The sequence below is a fragment of the Triturus cristatus genome, chromosome 5_1, assembly GCF_964204655.1.
Source record: "Triturus cristatus chromosome 5_1, aTriCri1.1, whole genome shotgun sequence".
Lineage (NCBI taxonomy): Eukaryota > Metazoa > Chordata > Amphibia > Caudata > Salamandridae > Triturus > Triturus cristatus.
Window position 1 is genome coordinate 145631307 of NC_140587.1, and position 15968 is coordinate 145647274.

At 45.6% G+C, this 15968-nt stretch overlaps 1 protein-coding gene across 1 annotated transcript in view; it reads left to right on the top strand.

The window, feature by feature from the left end:
• The window catches only part of C5_1H8orf82 (chromosome 5_1 C8orf82 homolog), a 224276-nt gene extending 215960 nt beyond the window's left edge, over positions 1 to 8316 (top strand). The window contains exon 3 of the mRNA XM_085604664.1: positions 7702 to 8316. Coding sequence (XP_085460790.1) covers positions 7702 to 8150 — 449 coding nt within the window. The 3' untranslated portion in view covers positions 8151 to 8316. The remainder of the gene's footprint in view (positions 1 to 7701) is intronic.
• Positions 8317 to 15968: the final 7652 nt, after the last annotated feature.

Genomic DNA, 15968 nt, shown 5'->3' on the forward strand with positions numbered 1-15968 from the left:
ATGATGATTCACATGATGCTATCGTCAGACGAGTCCTTGAGATTTTCAAGAAGAGTGGGGTTGTGCTCAAAACTGAAAAATGTCAATTTTCATGCAGTGAAGTTGAATATCTTGGACACTTGTTGTCTCACGAGGGTATCAAGCCTAGGCAGGGGTTGATTGATGCAATTCTGGAGGCCCCTGTTCCGGAAGACAAGAAAGGGGTAAAGTCTCTTTTAGGTCTCCTAGAGTATTATTCAAAATTTGTCCCAAATTACGCATCAATAGTCAGGCCCATTAGTGATTTGCTTAAGTCTTCAAGTAAGTTCAGGTGGTGTGTTGAGTGTGACCAGGCTTTTAGCAAAGTTAAAGAGGTCTTAAAAAAAAGTGATGCTCTCACCCCATTTGATCCGGATCTACCATGTTGTGTAACTGTTGATGCCAGTCAGAGAGGTTTGGGTGCCATGCTTACGCAACAGAATGGGAATGTTGAGAATACTGTTGCTTTTGCTTCAAGGGTGCTCAGGAGTGCAGAAACGCAGTATTCTGTGATTGAGAGAGAACTTCTTGCTTGCTTATGGGCTATTGAAAAATATCGACCTTACATATGGGGAAGACGTTTTAGTTTGCTAACGGATCACAAACCTTTGGTTGCCATTTTGTCAGCTGGGCCCAGTAAGTGTTGTACTCCAAAAATCACGAGGATGGTTAGCAAACTTCTTCAATATCAATTTGAGGTCCATCATGTTTCTGGGGGTAAGAATTTCAGGGCAGATTTTCTATCTCGTTTTCCTCAGAGCAGTGGACATAGTGAAGGGACCAGTTTTCAAGATCTAAATGATGAGGACAATGAAGATTGTTTGGTGGCCTCAATAGATATCCCAGTTCTTGCGGTTGGTTCTGAATCTGATTGGAGGGCAGCATTGTTGGGTGACTGTCTTCTTCAGGAAGTGTGCCAGCTGGTCAGGGATGGGTGGCCAAGTGAGAAATCTTTGTCTGCATCTTTACAGCCATATTGGAAGGTCGAGTCAGAGATTTCAGTGGAAGACGGTTTATTGATGAGATGTGACAAGCTCATACCACCTCATTCTTTGAGGGTCAACATTATTAGAGAGGCTCATGAGGGACACCTGGGTATCACTCTTACTAAACGACGAGTTCGTCAGGACTTTTGCTGGCCCAGAATGGATGTTGAGATCTCTACTATGGTTGAAAACTGTCCGGTGTGTCAGACATCAGAGAAAAGCTTGAAAGTTTCCACTCCACCTTTACACCCTATCGAATGTCCTTCAGGGCCATGGGTTAAAGTGGGTATCGATATCATGAGATTCTTCCCCTGGGTATGAAATACATTTTAGTGGTAATGGACTACGCGTCCAAGTGGCCTGAGATCAAGGTAGTCAGGGAGGCGAATTCCTCTACTCTTGTCAAGTTTCTCAAGGACATATTCTTGAGGGAAGGGTTCCCACAATTCCTGGTTTCTGACAATGGGACCCAATTTCTGAGTGAAGAATTTGAGTCTTTCTTAATGCTTAGTGGCATTAAACATCTCAAAAGCTCACTGTATCATCCTCAAACCAATGGCCTCGTTGAGAGAATGAATAGGGTTGTAGGTGAGTGTGTCAAGTGGGCAGTTAATGGGAGACATGATGTGTACAAGGCGCTTGAGAGTATGCTGTGGTTCTATAGAACTACACCTCATTCGTCCACAAAGGTTTCTCCTTTTGAGTTGTTAAGAGGTAGAAAAGCCAACACGAGTTTCCGTCCTGGTTGGATGGGTAAATGGGTGGAATCGCTGTGTGATGTTGAGGTACTTATGGGTAAAGTTAAAATCAATTCTGATTCTGCTCAAGGAAAAGAGAAAACATGGTTTGATAACAAGAAAAGTGTAAAAATGGTTGCTCTTTCTGTGGGGGATTTTGTACGCATTAAGAGGCCGGTACACACCAAGAAGGGACATTCAAAATTTGGTGATCCAGTCAAGGTTATTCGCATTTACAACAATGCTGCCCAGGTTGAAGGTGGTTGTTGGTGGAATCTGTCTAGACTTATTAAAACGAGATCTTGCTCTTCCTCTAAAGATTCAAGTGTGTCGAGCAAAGCACACACCAATTCCAATTTTCTCACTGGACAACGTAGAAAGAGTTCAAGAATTCGTGTTACTCCTCACAGGTTTCGTGACTAAAGTTTTATGTTAGTTTTATTTATTGTATAATATGTTTAGTGTTTTAGTTTAGTTTATCAGGAGGAAGGGAGGTATGTTATATGCTGTAGTCAATGTTAAGTAAACCTGAGTCATTCACCTGCTCCTAGTTGAGTGTGTGTGTGATGTCAGCTCGTGATGTCATTGTTAGAATGTTATAATTCAACTGAGCATACTGACTGATGGTGAAGATGGTTGGCAGTTCAAGAGCTGTGTAGTCTTCAACTTCAATAAATTCACTTTACTTCTACCTGCTCCTGAGTGAATTACTACACATAGCATGACACTTGACTTTTGTCTCTGAACGCACAACAAATGTGACAAGATAAACACAAAATGTAAAGGCATATTTATCCTTCATTCACCTTCTGCACTCCAACATGGTTATTTTTAGGGGTGCTGCAGCACCCGTACTTCCAGCGCCTATACAGTATACTATTATAAGTGATCAAAACGCAAACACATTTTTCGCGTTTGATACCGGGTTAGCGCTTGATCCTGAGCTGCGGCAGTGAGTGTAGCGATTTCCAGAAGAGATCTGGGAGAGCAGGGCCGCAGTACCTCTGGATTTGTGTAGGACAGATGTTTTTTGTATGTTGTGTATTTGTACCCGCGAGGGTATCCTGGAGCTGAGCATGTGTGTGTGCCTAGCCCTGCTTATGGTAGGTTGGCTAATTGAAAAGCCAGATCTTCTTGCACCATTCAAGGAGGAGAGGTTGATGTGAGACAGGAGATTGTTCCACACTTTACGAGTGTTGTATGATTGGGGTGTGTGAGTGTAGCAGTCCTGGGAAGAAGAGTTCTGGGTGGTTGGTAGGAGATGCAGCTGTTCAGGTAGGTGGGGCCTGAGTTGTGCAGTGCCTTGAATGTGTGTGTGAGGGGCTTGAATTGGGAGCATTTGTTTACTGAGAGCCATGTAGTTCCATGAGGTTGTGGTGTGATGTAAGTTCTGTGTGGGAGGTCTGGCTACCGAGTTTTGGATGATTCTTGATCTGCTTGGTGATCCGGCGTAGAGGGTTTTCCCATAGTTCAACTTGCTGGTAACTAGGGCGTGAGTGACATGGTGCACTTCTACCATTGGTTAGGATTCATGGCACTTGCCAGTGGCATAGCAAGGGTTTATTAGGCCCTTCTGTAAGCATGGAATATGGGTGGCCTTTTATAAGTAGAGTGCCATGGACCCCTCATAGCTCTTGGCCCCAGTGCCACCGAACTTGCTCCACCAGTGATAGCTACATCCTACCGCTTGCAGAACCACGATTATTTTATACAATTGACCTACATTGCCATGTGGGCTTGTTCTGTGGATCGGGTCATGAAAGCTCGCTAGGATAACTCTGGAACAGGGCACTCAGGATTCAGGATATTAACCCGGTTTTAAATTTTCACGTAACTCTCCTCAATTCACGTGGAACACCTTTGCAAGCTTTAGCGCCAGCATATAAGAATGGCTTGCTCACTCACTAAATCTTCTGAACTTAAAGTAGACTGCAAGATATTTGATGGTGGTGCGATATCTGTTAAAATATAACGGTGAGGTCTCAAATTTAAGAGGAAGTGCTGACCTGGAGTAGCGTGTGGTCTATGGTGAGGATATAAAATGTTGATGTTTCAGCAACCGGAAGTTACTGAAGGTCCCATATGGCCTTCTGTCTCATAGCGACCAGGTGGGCAGTGGACTTCTAAATAAGCTACTATTTCAAAGTGAAGAGAGCAGATAGGTTTAAAAAACAGGGTCTTAGAAAAATAGAACGTAACGGCATGTGGGATATTAACTGGCCCCTGAAGAGCAGACCTTTTCTAGAGCTCGAGTGCATTACATTGAAACAAAACCATTCCATTTTAAACTTTATTTCGATCAAAAAGATCATAAAAGTTGCATAAAATACATATAAAAGGCAAACTTGAGCATAATAAAAACGATTAAAAAATTGATTTTTTTTTTTAAATAGACCATGGATAATATACATAGCAGCATACAATTTTTTAGTACTTAAGACGCTTAATCCACATTGCATGTAAAAAACGTGAAACAGCAAACACTACAACAGTACTTGTGTCAGTGGCTAAGATGCGGTAGGCTTCGGTACATCTTGTAAATCCTAAATTCCTACATAAAGGAATGAGCCAATACTTCCTGGGGGCTCTATATGCAATGCAAAGAAACAATACATGAATTATTGTCTCAGGCGACCTTCCACAGGCTGGGCAATTTTTTTCTCTTTGTTTGGACCAGTTCTTAGTAAAGTCCCTAAGAGGTAAGGTGCCCAACCTAAATTGGATATATAGTTTCCTTGCCAGAGATGGATGCACTTCATTCAGGAATGATTCAAAGATATACTGGTCTTTATTTAACAAAAACTGTCTCGAAAGACTGCCAAGAGTTGTGTTTTGTTGTAATGCACTTAGCTTATGCTGCCTATATACCTGGACCAGTTTGACACGAGAGAGCGTCAAACAGAATACCCCAGGGCTAGTCCAGAGTTCAGGCAAACCAATCCTGTAGCACATCTCCTTAATATAGACAAGCCAGGGAAACTTCTTAGAAGTGCTAACTGAAATTATTGAACTAAGATCACGACAATAGGACCCTAGCTCATCTGTCAGCCAAAGTCTTCGCCAGTATGTTAAAGGGCGTAGGCCAGCTTCTTCATCTATTGGTCGTATTGCCAGGTCAAGGCGTAGCGGTACTAGAGGGGTGCTTTGCGGTAAGCCCAATAGAAGTCTAATAAACTTGTTCTCTAATAGAAAAAGACCTTTCAACTGAGAATGGCCCCACAACTCTGCCCCATATAGGGCTGCATTTCTTACTTGCACTTTATAGATTTCTGCTGCGGGGCCAGGGGCCCTGTGTGTGGTATATTTAGCCATTCTTAATATCGCGCCAGATAGTTGGGCAAGCCGCATAGCTGCTTTGTCTAGTTGAGGAGCCCAGGAAAAGGACTCAGAAAGTGTGATCCCTAGGTAATCGAATAGTGAGACCCTTTCTAGAGTTGTTCCATTGAGTGTGGGATTAGGCCGAGTTGTATTAGCTGGATTAAAAACCATGTATTTAGTTTTCGAAATATTTATTTCGAGCCCATGGTCGATGCAAAAAGCTAAAAAACTATCTAAAACACGTTGAACGCCCATCGGGGATTTAGATAGCAGAAGGGTGTCATCTGCAAATAGCATGACTGGAACCTTTCTACCATTAAGTCTAGGGGAGTCACCACGGTCCGCTTTATTAATATGATTAACCAAAGCGTTAACATAAAGACAGAACAGGGTAGGGGCTAGCACGCATCCCTGCCTGACTCCTCTATTGACTGGAAAGCGCGTGGTTAATTGGCCTGCCTTACCATATCGGACCTGCGCATAGTTGCCAGTGTGCAGTCTTATGATCATAACTAGTAGGTCCAAGGGGACTCCCAGCTTGTGCAGTACCGCCCAGAGCTTATCCCTTGGGACCATATCAAAAGCTGCTTTCAGGTCGACAAATATCAAATAGAGGCTGCCACCCTCCATTGATACTGTCTTCCAGAATAATAATTGCAGCCTTAAGAGCTGGTCAACAGTTGACACCCTTTTCCTAAATCCTGCCTGTAAATCACTCAAGATATTCATCTCTTCCATCCAGGAATGCAGACGATTAAGTAAAATTCTAGCAAACAGCTTTTGTGCTACATCTATTAGGCTGATTGGCCTGTAATTTGCAGGAAGCAACGGTGATCCTTTTTTATAAATGGGGAATATTTCAGCTCCTAGCCATGTATCTGGGATATTCATACCTTTCATGATGGCGTTAAATAAGGTCCATAAATAAGGAACCCAAATCAAGGGTTCTTCTTTATATAGGTCCCCGGGGATTTTATCTAGGCCAGGTGCTTTAGATGTAGAGAGGGTTTTGATAGCACCCTCAAAACCACTTTATTGATGGAGGCTGCAAGGAGGTATTTCCGATAATCCCCCCAGTGTAGATGACCGCTGAAGCAGTGATAGTCTGGGTAAAGTTTCCATTGAATTATAATTTTGTGTAGCGCTTCATACCATGATGAGGCCCTGCAGATGGTCCCAGTGGTAGGTGGGAGCTACCACATCATGCATGGTTGGTGGACAGGGGTTTCAATGTGGCCTGTGTGTGAAGCTTTGGCTATGAGGGTGATGTTGAGAGGGGTGCTCCAGTGTTTGCAGGGAACACGTGCCTGTGCTTAAGTATGGTGCCTGGCAGAGAGATGAGAGGCAGAGCTAGGATTCTGGGGGCCAGATGTGCATGTTTAGGGCAGAAGAAAGGTCATAGCGCATAAAAATGTAATTAAAGCACGCCATTTTTAGGTTGAAGATTCAAGACCTCTTGTATATACTTTAGTATATACTTATATGTGTATGTACTTTGTGGGCTCTGGAGATCAGCCCTAGGACTTGTCTGCTTCCGCTTAGGGACTTCTTTTTCTGTTCAACTGCCTCTATTTAACTTGCTAGAGAACGACCAGTAGAGGTCAGTAAAATACCAGAATCACTTTAGCATTCTCTAGATTCCAGTCCATAGAAATTGTCTTCCATGAGCACCCGTAGACAGTGATATTTTTTTCAAATCTTGTATTTTCAGTGATTTGACCCCCAAAGGCACTGATTTTATATCAAAAACAGAGCTTTGGACTATACCATTTACCGCTGGAAGGCAATATTTCTCTCCATGTGTTCCCATACCTGGCGTGTCACGCAGTTTGATGCTTACTATCCTTCCATGTTAAAGAACAGTAGATGTTTCAGCAGACAGGATATTGTGCTGCATAGCTAAATACATATAAGGTCCAAAAGGCGAGACCGATTGCATTGCAAATGCTTGTTTAGTTTGGAATCCCATTCAAGTGAGCTGAGTAACGTCTATGCCTGAAGGAAGTTACTTGTGCTCTCAGACTCATACATTTGACAAAGATGCTCAGTAATTACAGACACTCATCTCTATGTGATGCATGTCCATGACTGACAATCGGTTTTTTTTATTTCAATGTTTTTATTTATTTATGAAAAGCATTTAGGAAGAATATAGCAACATGTCACTGGACTCCGTATTTATATTCATCAGTACTGTGCACCCATAAAATATTCCTAGAGCTACATTTAGCTATTTTAAATCGATTGTCATAAGATTCTGAACTCCTTATTGGAACCTGACAAATAAAAGTGGGTGTATTCCCCAGACAGTGTGTGTACCCAAAACATTGACTGTAGGGTGAACTCCCACTGTAATGGACTGTGCTATGTGTAGATGTTAATCTACTGTACATTGCATATTAAATGGTGTGTTTTGTTTTTGTTGTAAATTGCCATACCTTGCAGGTGGTAGGTAAACATCAAGTATGATGTTCTGATGTACCATGTTCTAGAGGAGTTGAGAGGTGTAACCCCTTTAAATTCTTTTACACTCCACGAGCTATCTTGATGTAACCCCCAGTTTGTCCCAAATGACTGCCTGTGATGCATAGACCTTAGTTTATAATCTTGCATTCTACTCTCCTTTTTTGTTTCTTTCACAGATAAGCAGTTTCTTGTTTTTTTCTTTAAACAAGTGAAGAAGAACCAGTCTGGTCGCTACGAGCAGGAGTTCCCTTACATCTCACCCTGCGGCAGGGAGAGGAACTTCATACGCTGCGATGATCTCCCCATAGTCTTTACCCAACTCCTCCGCGACCAAGGCCCAGACGAAGAACGCCTGTCTTTCTGCGGTGGAGGAGACCGACTGACAGTGAAGTTTGAACCAGAGAAGCTGGTGATGTTGCCTGAAAATGGACGTGTTTACCACCCTGCCCCTGAGAAAGCTGGTGGAGTGGGGTTGGTGAAGTCAGCGCTTGCCTTCGAACTTAGTTCCTTCTTTGAATACAGAGAAGGCCATAGCAGTCCGCCAACGCATTTCCAATGGAACAGTAGACGTTACAACCTCACCAACGAGTTGTTGCCACTCCTCAGTGTTGAAAAAGACGTGTAAATAGTAAAGGAAAGGCAGCTATGATTAACCAAAGGCTCTACTAACCAGAATTTAAGTTACATTGTGCAGGGTGGAGGGGTAAACAGTAACAGATATTAAATGCAAATTACAGTCACATTCTTTTTGAAAATGCTCGAATTAAACACGTTGGTGCTTGTTCTCTTGATTTTTCACTTGGATTTTATGTTCATTAGTTAGTTTGTGTTTTTGTCACTCTTACAATATGTTGGGATTGGGATGTCCCATGCATGCTACACAGGTGTGGGTCCCCCGCCCTGAGTGCCCTGCTGGCAGTGAAACTAGCATTCCTGACTTTTATTCTTGGCCCTGGCATCACACTAATCTTGTTTGAGTTCAGAGAGGTAGGCTTCTTATCCCTGACCATAATAGGTCCAGGGCCTGCTCTGTGACCTGGAGGGGCACACCAACCCTGCCTTCATACTGAACAGTGTTCTGCTATCCCTATCCTGGGTGTATCATATACATCTGTGGGGGCAGGGTACCATGTTTTGTGACTTCTAAAGTGGCCAGACCTTTTGCTCTGAGTCAGTGAGAACTTTGTCTACTGATCCCTCTTGCCTAGACTTGAGCACTGACATCAAGTGTAAATGTCAAATATATATATATATATATATATATATATATTTTTTTTTTCAAACAATTGCCACAAGCTTTCAGGACGCACTCCCAGCTGGTTTGAACACTCCGGTTTATTCAATGCAACAACCAGCAGCTTCATTCTGATCTTGATTAGGGTGCCGACGCGTTTCGAGGCAGATCGCCTCTTCTTCTTGGGCAGTTTCAGGTGAGTGCACAGAGGGCTCCGCATGCTTTATATGTCCCCGCCCATTCGGGCGTTGCTTAGTGCTTCATTATTGTTCAAGGGCATGCTGGGAAAGGTAGTCCTTTCTTAAGAGCTAGTAGTACCCTGAGTGGGTTCTGTGACATTCAGTTTGCAACAAAGTGTTATCCTATAGTAGGAGTCCAGAAATCGCGCTGGTTGAATTCTGCCAAATCAGCTGTGCTGCATATTCGGCGCTGAACAGTTCTCGCCGCAGCCTCTCCAATTTTATGAGATGTTGCCGTCCTGCGCGGAAGGGCATCCGCGTAGTAATTTTTTCAAACAATTGCCACAAGCTTTCAGGACGCACTCCCAGCTGGTTTGAACACTCCGGTTTATTCAATGCAACAACCAGCAGCTTCATTCTGATCTTGATTAGGGTGCCGACGTGTTTCGAGGAAGATCGCCTCTTCTTCTTGGGCAGTTTCAGGTGAGTGCACAGAGGGCTCCGCATGCTTTATATGCCCCGCCCATTCGGGCGTTGCTTAGTGCTTCATTATTGTTCAAGGGCATGCTGGGAAAGGTAGTCCTTTCTTAAGAGCTAGTAGTACCCTGAGTGGGTTCTGTGACATTCAGTTTGCAACAAAGTGTTATCCTATAGTAGGAGTCCAGAAATCGCGCTGGTTGAATTCTGCCAAATCAGCTGTGCTGCATATTCGGTGCTGAACAGTTCTCGCCGCAGCCTCTCCAATTTTATGAGATGTTGCCATCCTGCACGGAAGGGCATCCGCGTAGTAATTTTTTCAAACAATTGCCACAAGCTTTCAGGACGCACTCCCAGCTGGTTTGAACACTCCGGTTTATTCAATGCAACAACCAGCAGCTTCATTCTGATCTTGATTAGGGTGCCGACACGTTTCGAGGCAGATCGCCTCTTCTTCTTGGGCAGTTTCAGGTGAGTGCACAGAGGGCTCCGCATGCTTTATATGTCCCCGCCCATTCGGGCGTTGCTTAGTGCTTCATTATTGTTCAAGGGCATGCTGGGAAAGGTAGTCCTTTCTTAAGCGCTAGTAGTACCCTGAGTGGGTTCTGTGACATTCAGTTTGCAACAAAGTGTTATCCTATAGTAGGAGTCCAGAAATCGCGCTGGTTGAATTCTGCCAAATCAGCTGTGCTGCATATTCGGCGCTGAACAGTTCTCGCCGCAGCCTCTCCAATTTTATGAGATGTTGCCGTCCTGCGCGGAAGGGCATCCGCGTAGTAATTTTTTCAAACAATTGCCACAAGCTTTCAGGACGCACTCCCAGCTGGTTTGAACACTCCGGTTTATTCAATGCAACAACCAGCAGCTTCATTCTGATCTTGATTAGGGTGCCGACGCGTTTCGAGGCAGATCGCCTCTTCTTCTTGGGCAGTTTCAGGTGAGTGCAATGAGGGCTCCGCATGCTTTATATGTCCCCGCCCATTCGAGCGTTGCTTAGTGCTTCATTATTGTTCAAGGGCATGCTGGGAAAGGTAGTCCTTTCTTAAGAGCTAGTAGTACCCTGAGTGGGTTCTGTGACATTCAGTTTGCAACAAAGTGTTATCCTATAGTAGGAGTCCAGAAATCGCGCTGGTTGAATTCTGCCAAATCAGCTGTGCTGCATATTCGGCGCTGAACAGTTCTCGCCGCAGCCTCTCCAATTTTATGAGATGTTGCCGTCCTGCGTGGAAGGGCATCCGCGTAGTAATTTTTTCAAACAATTGCCACAAGCTTTCAGGACGCACTCCCAGCTAGTTTGAACACTCCGGTTTATTCAATGCAACAACCAGCAGCTTCATTCTGATCTTGATTAGGGTGCCGACGCGTTTCGAGGCAGATCGCCTCTTCTTCTTGGGCAGTTTCAGGTGAGTGCACAGAGGGCTCCGCATGCTTTATATGTCCCCGCCCATTCGGGCGTTGCTTAGTGCTTCATTATTGTTCAAGGGCATGCTGGGAAAGGTAGTCCTTTCTTAAGAGCTAGTAGTACCCTGAGTGGGTTCTGTGACATTCAGTTTGCAACAAAGTGTTATCCTATAGTAGGAGTCCAGAAATCGCGCTGGTTGAATTCTGCCAAATCAGCTGTGCTGCATATTCGGCGCTGAACAGTTCTCGCCGCAGCCTCTCCAATTTTATGAGATGTTGCCGTCCTGCGCGGAAGGGCATCCGCGTAGTAATTTTTTCAAACAATTGCCACAAGCTTTCAGGATGCACTCCCAGCTGGTTTGAACACTCCGGTTTATTCAATGCAACAACCAGCAGCTTCATTCTGATCTTGATTAGGGTGCCGATGCGTTTAGAGGCAGATCGCCTCTTCTTCTTGGGCAGTTTCAGGTGAGTGCACAGAGGGCTCCGCATGCTTTATATGTCCCCGCCCATTCGGGCGTTGCTTAGTGCTTCATTATTGTTCAAGGGCATGCTGGGAAAGGTAGTCCTTTCTTAAGAGCTAGTAGTACCCTGAGTGGGTTCTGTGACATTCAGTTTGCAACAAAGTGTTATCCTATAGTAGGAGTCCAGAAATCGCGCTGGTTGAATTCTGCCAAATCAGCTGTGCTGCATATTCGGCGCTGAACAGTTCTCGCCGCAGCCTCTCCAATTTTATGAGATGTTGCCGTCCTGCGCGGAAGGGCATCCGCGTAGTAATTCTTTCAAACAATTGCCACAAGCTTTCAGGACGCACTCCCAGCTGGTTTGAACACTCCGGTTTATTCATTGCAACAACCAGCAGCTTCATTCTGATCTTGATTAGGGTGCCGACGCGTTTCGAGGCAGATCGCCTCTTCTTCTTGGGCAGTTTCAGGTGAGTGCACAGAGGGCTCCGCATGCTTTATATGTCCCCGCCCATTCGGGCGTTGCTTAGTGCTTCATTATTGTTCAAGGGCATGCTGGGAAAGGTAGTCCTTTCTTAAGAGCTAGTAGTACCCTGAGTGGGTTCTGTGACATTTAGTTTGCAACAAAGTGTTATCCTATAGTAGGAGTCCAGAAATCGCGCTGGTTGAATTCTGCCAAATCAGCTGTGCTGCATATTCGGCGCTGAACAGTTCTCGCCGCAGCCTCTCCAATTTTATGAGATGTTGCCGTCCTGCGCGGAAGGGCATCCGCGTAGTAATTTTTTCAAACAATTGCCACAAGCTTTCAGGACGCACTCCCAGCTGGTTTGAACACTCCGGTTTATTCAATGCAACAACCAGCAGCTTCATTCTGATCTTGATTAGGGTGCCGACGCGTTTCGAGGCAGATCGCCTCTTCTTCTTGGGCAGTTTCAGGTGAGTGCACAGAGGGCTCTGCATGCTTTATATGTCCCCGCCCATTCGGGCGTTGCTTAGTGCTTCATTATTGTTCAAGGGCATGCTGGGAAAGGTAGTCCTTTCTTAAGAGCTTGTAGTACCCTGAGTGGGTTCTGTGACATTCAGTTTGCAACAAAGTGTTATCCTATAGTAGGAGTCCAGAAATCGCGCTGGTTGAATTCTGCCAAATCAGCTGTGCTGCATATTCGGCGCTGAACAGTTCTCGCCGCAGCCTCTCCAATTTTATGAGATGTTGCCGTCCTGCGCGGAAGGGCATCCGCGTAGTAATTTTTTCAAACAATTGCCACAAGCTTTCAGGACGCACTCCCAGCTGGTTTGAACACTCCGGTTTATTCAATGCAACAACCAGCAGCTTCATTCTGATCTTGATTAGGGTGCCGACGCGTTTCGAGGCAGATCGCCTCTTCTTCTTGGGCAGTTTCAGGTGAGTGCACAGAGGGCTCCGCATGCTTTATATGTCCCCGCCCATTCGGGCGTTGCTTAGTGCTTCATTATTGTTCAAGGGCATGCTGGGAAAGGTAGTCCTTTCTTAAGAGCTACTAGTACCCTGAGTGGGTTCTGTGACATTCAGTTTGCAACAAAGTGTTATCCTATAGTAGGAGTCCAGAAATCGCACTGGTTGAATTCTGCCAAGTCAGCTGTGCTGCATATTCGGCGCTGAACAGTTCTCGCCGCAGCCTCTCCAATTTTATGAGATGTTGCCGTCCTGCGCGGAAGGGCATCCGCGTAGTAATTTTTTCAAACAATTGCCACAAGCTTTCTGGACGCACTCCCAGCTGGTTTGAACACTCCGGTTTATTCAATGCAACAACCAGCAGCTTCATTCTGATCTTGATTAGGGTGCCGACGCGTTTCGAGGCAGATCGCCTCTTCTTCTTGGGCAGTTTCAGGTGAGTGCACAGAGGGCTCCGCATGCTTTATATGTCCCCGCCCATTCGGGCGTTGCTTAGTGCTTCATTATTGTTCAAGGGCATGCTGGGAAAGGTAGTCCTTTCTTAAGAGCTTGTAGTACCCTGAGTGGGTTCTGTGACATTCAGTTTGCAACAAAGTGTTATCCTATAGTAGGAGTCCAGAAATCGCGCTGGTTGAATTCTGCCAAATCAGCTGTGCTGCATATTCGGCGCTGAACAGTTCTCGCCGCAGCCTCTCCAATTTTATGAGATGTTGCCGTCCTGCGCGGAAGGGCATCCGCGTAGTAATTTTTTCAAACAATTGCCACAAGCTTTCAGGACGCACTCCCAGCTGGTTTGAACACTCCGGTTTATTCAATGCAACAACCAGCAGCTTCATTCTGATCTTGATTAGGGTGCCGACGCGTTTCGAGGCAGATCGCCTCTTCTTCTTGGGCAGTTTCAGGTGAGTGCACAGAGGGCTCCGCATGCTTTATATGTCCCCGCCCATTCGGGCGTTGCTTAGTGCTTCATTATTGTTCAAGGGCATGCTGGGAAAGGTAGTCCTTTCTTAAGAGCTACTAGTACCCTGAGTGGGTTCTGTGACATTCAGTTTGCAACAAAGTGTTATCCTATAGTAGGAGTCCAGAAATCGCACTGGTTGAATTCTGCCAAGTCAGCTGTGCTGCATATTCGGCGCTGAACAGTTCTCGCCGCAGCCTCTCCAATTTTATGAGATGTTGCCGTCCTGCGCGGAAGGGCATCCGCGTAGTAATTTTTTCAAACAATTGCCACAAGCTTTCTGGACGCACTCCCAGCTGGTTTGAACACTCCGGTTTATTCAATGCAACAACCAGCAGCTTCATTCTGATCTTGATTAGGGTGCCGACGCGTTTCGAGGCAGATCGCCTCTTCTTCTTGGGCAGTTTCAGGTGAGTGCACAGAGGGCTCCGCATGCTTTATATGTCCCCGCCCATTCGGGCGTTGCTTAGTGCTTCATTATTGTTCAAGGGCATGCTGGGAAAGGTAGTCCTTTCTTAAGAGCTAGTAGTACCCTGAGTGGGTTCTGTGACATTCAGTTTGCAACAAAGTGTTATCCTATAGTAGGAGTCCAGAAATCGCGCTGGTTGAATTCTGCCAAATCAGCTGTGCTGCATATTCGGCGCTGAACAGTTCTCGCCGCAGCCTCTCCAATTTTATGAGATGTTGCCGTCCTGCGCGGAAGGGCATCCGCGTAGTAATTTTTTCAAACAATTGCCAAAAGCTTTCAGGACGCACTCCCAGCTGGTTTGAACACTCCGGTTTATTCAATGCAACAACCAGCAGCTTCATTCTGATCTTGATTAGGGTGCCGACGCGTTTCGAGGCAGATCGCCTCTTCTTCTTGGGCAGTTTCAGGTGAGTGCAATGAGGGCTCCGCATGCTTTATATGTCCCCGCCCATTCTGGCGTTGCTTAGTGCTTCATTATTGTTCAAGGGCATGCTGGGAAAGGTAGTCCTTTCTTAAGAGCTAGTAGTACCCTGAGTGGGTTCTGTGACATTCAGTTTGCAACAAAGTGTTATCCTATAGTAGGAGTCCAGAAATCGCACTGGTTGAATTCTGCCAAATCAGCTGTGCAGCATATTCGGAGCTGAACAGTTCTCGCCGCAGCCTCTCCAATTTTATGAGATGTTGCCGTCCTGCGCGGAAGGGCATCCGCGTAGTAATTTTTTCAAACAATTGCCACAAGCTTTCAGGACGCACTCCCAGCTGGTTTGAACACTCCGGTTTATTCAATGTAACAACCAGCAGCTTCATTCTGATCTTGATTAGGGTGCCGACGTGTTTCGAGGCAGATCGCCTCTTCTTCTTGGGCAGTTTCAGGTGAGTGCACAGAGGGCTCCGCATGCTTTATATGTCCCCGCCCATTCGGGCGTTGCTTAGTGCTTCATTATTGTTCAAGGGCATGCTGGGAAAGGTTGTCCTTTCTTAAGAGCTAGTAGTACCCTGAGTGGGTTCTGTGACATTCAGTTTGCAACAAAGTGTTATCCTATAGTAGGAGTCCAGAAATCGCGCTGGTTGAATTCTGCCAAATCAGCTGTGCTGCATATTCGGCGCTGAACAGTTCTCGCCGCAGCCTCTCCAATTTTATGAGATGTTGCCGTCCTGCGCGGAAGGGCATCCGCGTAGTAATTTTTTCAAACAATTGCCACAAGCTTTCAGGACGCACTCCCAGCTGGTTTGAACACTCCGGTTTATTCATTGCAACAACCAGCAGCTTCATTCTGATCTTGATTAGGGTGCCGACGCGTTTCGAGGCAGATCGCCTCTTCTTCTTGGGCAGTTTCAGGTGAGTGCACAGAGGGCTCCGCATGCTTTATATGTCCCCGCCCATTCGGGCGTTGCTTAGTGCTTCATTATTGTTCAAGGGCATGCTGGGAAAGGTAGTCCTTTCTTAAGAGCTAGTAGTACCCTGAGTGGGTTCTGTGACATTTAGTTTGCAACAAAGTGTTATCCTATAGTAGGAGTCCAGAAATCGCGCTGGTTGAATTCTGCCAAATCAGCTGTGCTGCATATTCGGCGCTGAACAGTTCTCGCCGCAGCCTCTCCAATTTTATGAGATGTTGCCGTCCTGCGCGGAAGGGCATCCGCGTAGTAATTTTTTCAAACAATTGCCACAAGCTTTCAGGACGCACTCCCAGCTGGTTTGAACACTCCGGTTTATTCAATGCAACAACCAGCAGCTTCATTCTGATCTTGATTAGGGTGCCGACGCGTTTCGAGGCAGATCGCCTCTTCTTCTTGGGCAGTTTCAGGTGAGTGCACAGAGGGCTCCGCAT